The sequence below is a fragment of the Ananas comosus genome, linkage group 14 (genome assembly GCF_001540865.1).
Source record: "Ananas comosus cultivar F153 linkage group 14, ASM154086v1, whole genome shotgun sequence".
NCBI classification, from domain to species: Eukaryota; Viridiplantae; Streptophyta; class Magnoliopsida; order Poales; family Bromeliaceae; genus Ananas; species Ananas comosus.
Genome location: NC_033634.1, coordinates 1,491,618 through 1,494,309, shown reverse-complemented (window position 1 = coordinate 1,494,309; position 2,692 = coordinate 1,491,618). Strand labels below are relative to the sequence as shown.

Sequence of the window (2,692 nt, the reverse complement as noted above, 5' to 3'; positions counted from 1 at the left end):
CTTACAGGCTAGTAATTGTTGGGTTGTGTAAACCTAGTATGTAATTTAGGCTACATTATATATAGAGTTGAGCTGAAATGCTATGGATCGGTAGCAAACGGACTCCATGTCATACATTTATTTTCGATGATAGAGACTTCGAATTGACGATCGGTACTGTTGAACATGATTTATACCACTTGAAGCATCTATAAACTAAATTTTTTTCTCTTTTTCCACCACCCGTGAGGCCTTGCTGTCTCACCCATATAGCTTAATTCACTCTCTAAATAAATGAATGAAGCAGGTAGTGTGCTACCTTTTTCTCAAAAAAAAAAATATATATTCTAAATCTTCTCGTGTGACACTTTTGTCTCGGCAATGTTTTAGTGTTACTGTAGAAAAAGTTGTTAGCGGTCATTCATAAAAAAATAACTTATAATTTCTCTTGATTAGTTCAAATAATTCTGCTTAAATAGTAGTTTTGTAGAAGTTTCAGCGAGACCAAATAAAGTGCCTAGATTTTTTATTCATTGATGCAACTTACTAATTACATGTTGGGTACTTCTTTTTTTTTTCACTTTTTATACTATTTGCTCTAATGCAATTGTTTTGATTATCATTGCATTAAATTTTCTATCGAGGCCTCGGTTGCTTTACCACTGTAGTCTAATTCAATTAATGAAGCGAGTAGCGTGCTACCTTTTTCTCAAAAAAGACATTGCATTAAATTTTTTATCTAGTCATGTAGCACTAGAGCAAGTGGACTACTCACCTAGATCATGATGCAAATTAAACATTGTCAATCTACGAGGCTCGCAAGTTGTACTTAAATACACAAAAATCATGCATAAAAGTAGCATCCACTGATCTAGCTAGCTAACCAGTTGTGAGTAATTTCTTTTTAAGAGTGCTTTGTCATGTTCCTTCATGAAGGGAAAATGGATAAGAAATGTTTTATTTTTTTATTTTTTGAATATTATTTCTGTTTCTGTAAACCATGAATGAGAAACTTCTCATCTCCCATGAAATCAATGGGTTGGGTTGGTGTGGTAATTGTTACTGCTACTGCTGTGTCCTGTAACTGATTACTCAGTACGGACGTACGTGTCAGGAAAAAACAACAAGAAGAAGAAGAAGTAATCTTAATTCTAAAAGCCCACATTCACAATCCCATCAAAATGCTACAAGAGCTATAGCTATAGATAGCTAGGGAAAGAAAGAAAGTAGATTCTATGTCAGAATCACATATATACAAAAAGAGAGCACTAGAGGAGACATTGTTATGAGGGTTAATTTGGAAATCATCTTATATCCGATTCATTAGGTTAATTGAATCAATCACTTTTGATCGAGATCGAGAAATGGTTCTTTGCCATTGCTTAATTACTATTAATTTTGCTTTTGTGTGTTATATCTAAGTGCATGGGGTAAATTATGAACGAAACTGGAATACGGTTTATAGGAAAAGAATACTGGTTAATTACTACCAACTTTTAAGTGTTTGAAGCTGGAATATGATTTATAGGAAAGGAATACTAGTTAATTACTATCGACTTTTTAGTCTTTGATGGAATAGTAATGATTCAGGAACTACAAAGTTGATAATAAGCATTATTCATTTAGTATGAATAGTATTCTATATGCACTAGCAAATATTATGTATATATATATAGTATTTTTACTTTTCTGTGAAGGTAAGTAAGATTCAAATTATGAAAAGCAAAGGTTATTATGCTGTAGAGAGAATGTTGAGGGAATTAATTGTAGAGGAAATAGAACGAGACTTTTAAGTGTGCTAAAAGTATTAGAAAGAACGTCTTTACGTATACTCACCACATTTTTCTTTTTCAGTGACCAATCGACAGTACCGAAGTCTTAATCTTATTGTTTCATATTTCGAGCTAAGTTAATTTAGATTACTAATATTCTCTCTCTGAAAAAAGAAAAAGAAAAAGAGAAACGAAAAAACTATTTTTCAGTGCACGCACTATATATAACTGCAGTTAAATCGATGAAATAGGAGGCGATTCTACACTCCGAAAGCATTAACCTTAACTGCATCGATCGATCCGAAAACTAGCTAGACCCATAAAAAGGAAAAGAGAAAGGAAAAGGAAAGAGGAATGTATCAATCGATCGACAATACATTAACATTAACTACTGATCATATATAGTAGAAACCAAGTGTCGGGAGCAGCGGGTGCAGGAGAACTTCCTCTTGCTGAGGAGGCAGATGCGGAGGCAGAAGAGGCTCCTCGTGCTCTCGACATCGATCGCCATCACCACCCCACCACAGTAGGGGCAACTCCCGGGCGCCTTCTGCGTCGCCACCACCTTCTCCTTCTCTTCGCAAAACAACACCAAACACATCTTCTTTTTTTTCTTTTAATCTCTTACTTGATCTCTTTGTAGCTCAATTGAGTTTCTTGTGTGTGTTAATCTTTTTCCTGGAGGGGAAATGGAGGGGTTTCTCACTGTGGTGGTTAGCAGTAGGATCAGTTATATACATAGGAGAGAGAGAGAGAGAGAGAGAGAGAGAGAGAGAGAGAGAGAGAGAGAGAGAAAGTGTGTGTGTATTTGTGTCCTAAAGAGTAAGGAATAATACAACAGTGTTTGTTTGGAAGTTTATTACTTATAATTAATTAGTACTATAAGATCAACGCGTATAGAGGGTATTACACGTACGTGCGTGTCTATTAATTCATGCACT

The 2,692-nt window shown here is 34.9% G+C and overlaps 1 protein-coding gene across 1 annotated transcript; it reads right to left on the bottom strand.

Moving 5' to 3' along the window:
• Positions 1,975-2,478, bottom strand: LOC109720804. The gene has a single exon (XM_020248123.1). It carries the CDS (start codon positions 2,350-2,352, stop codon positions 2,140-2,142), a length of 213 nt encoding a protein of 70 aa, XP_020103712.1. The 5' UTR covers positions 2,353-2,478; the 3' UTR covers positions 1,975-2,139.

What these genes read in the sequence shown, in the direction of transcription:
- LOC109720804 (XM_020248123.1), bottom strand. Translation starts at nt 2,352, where the DNA reads ATGTGTTTGGTGTTGTTTTGCGAAGAGAAGGAGAAGGTGGTGGCGACG.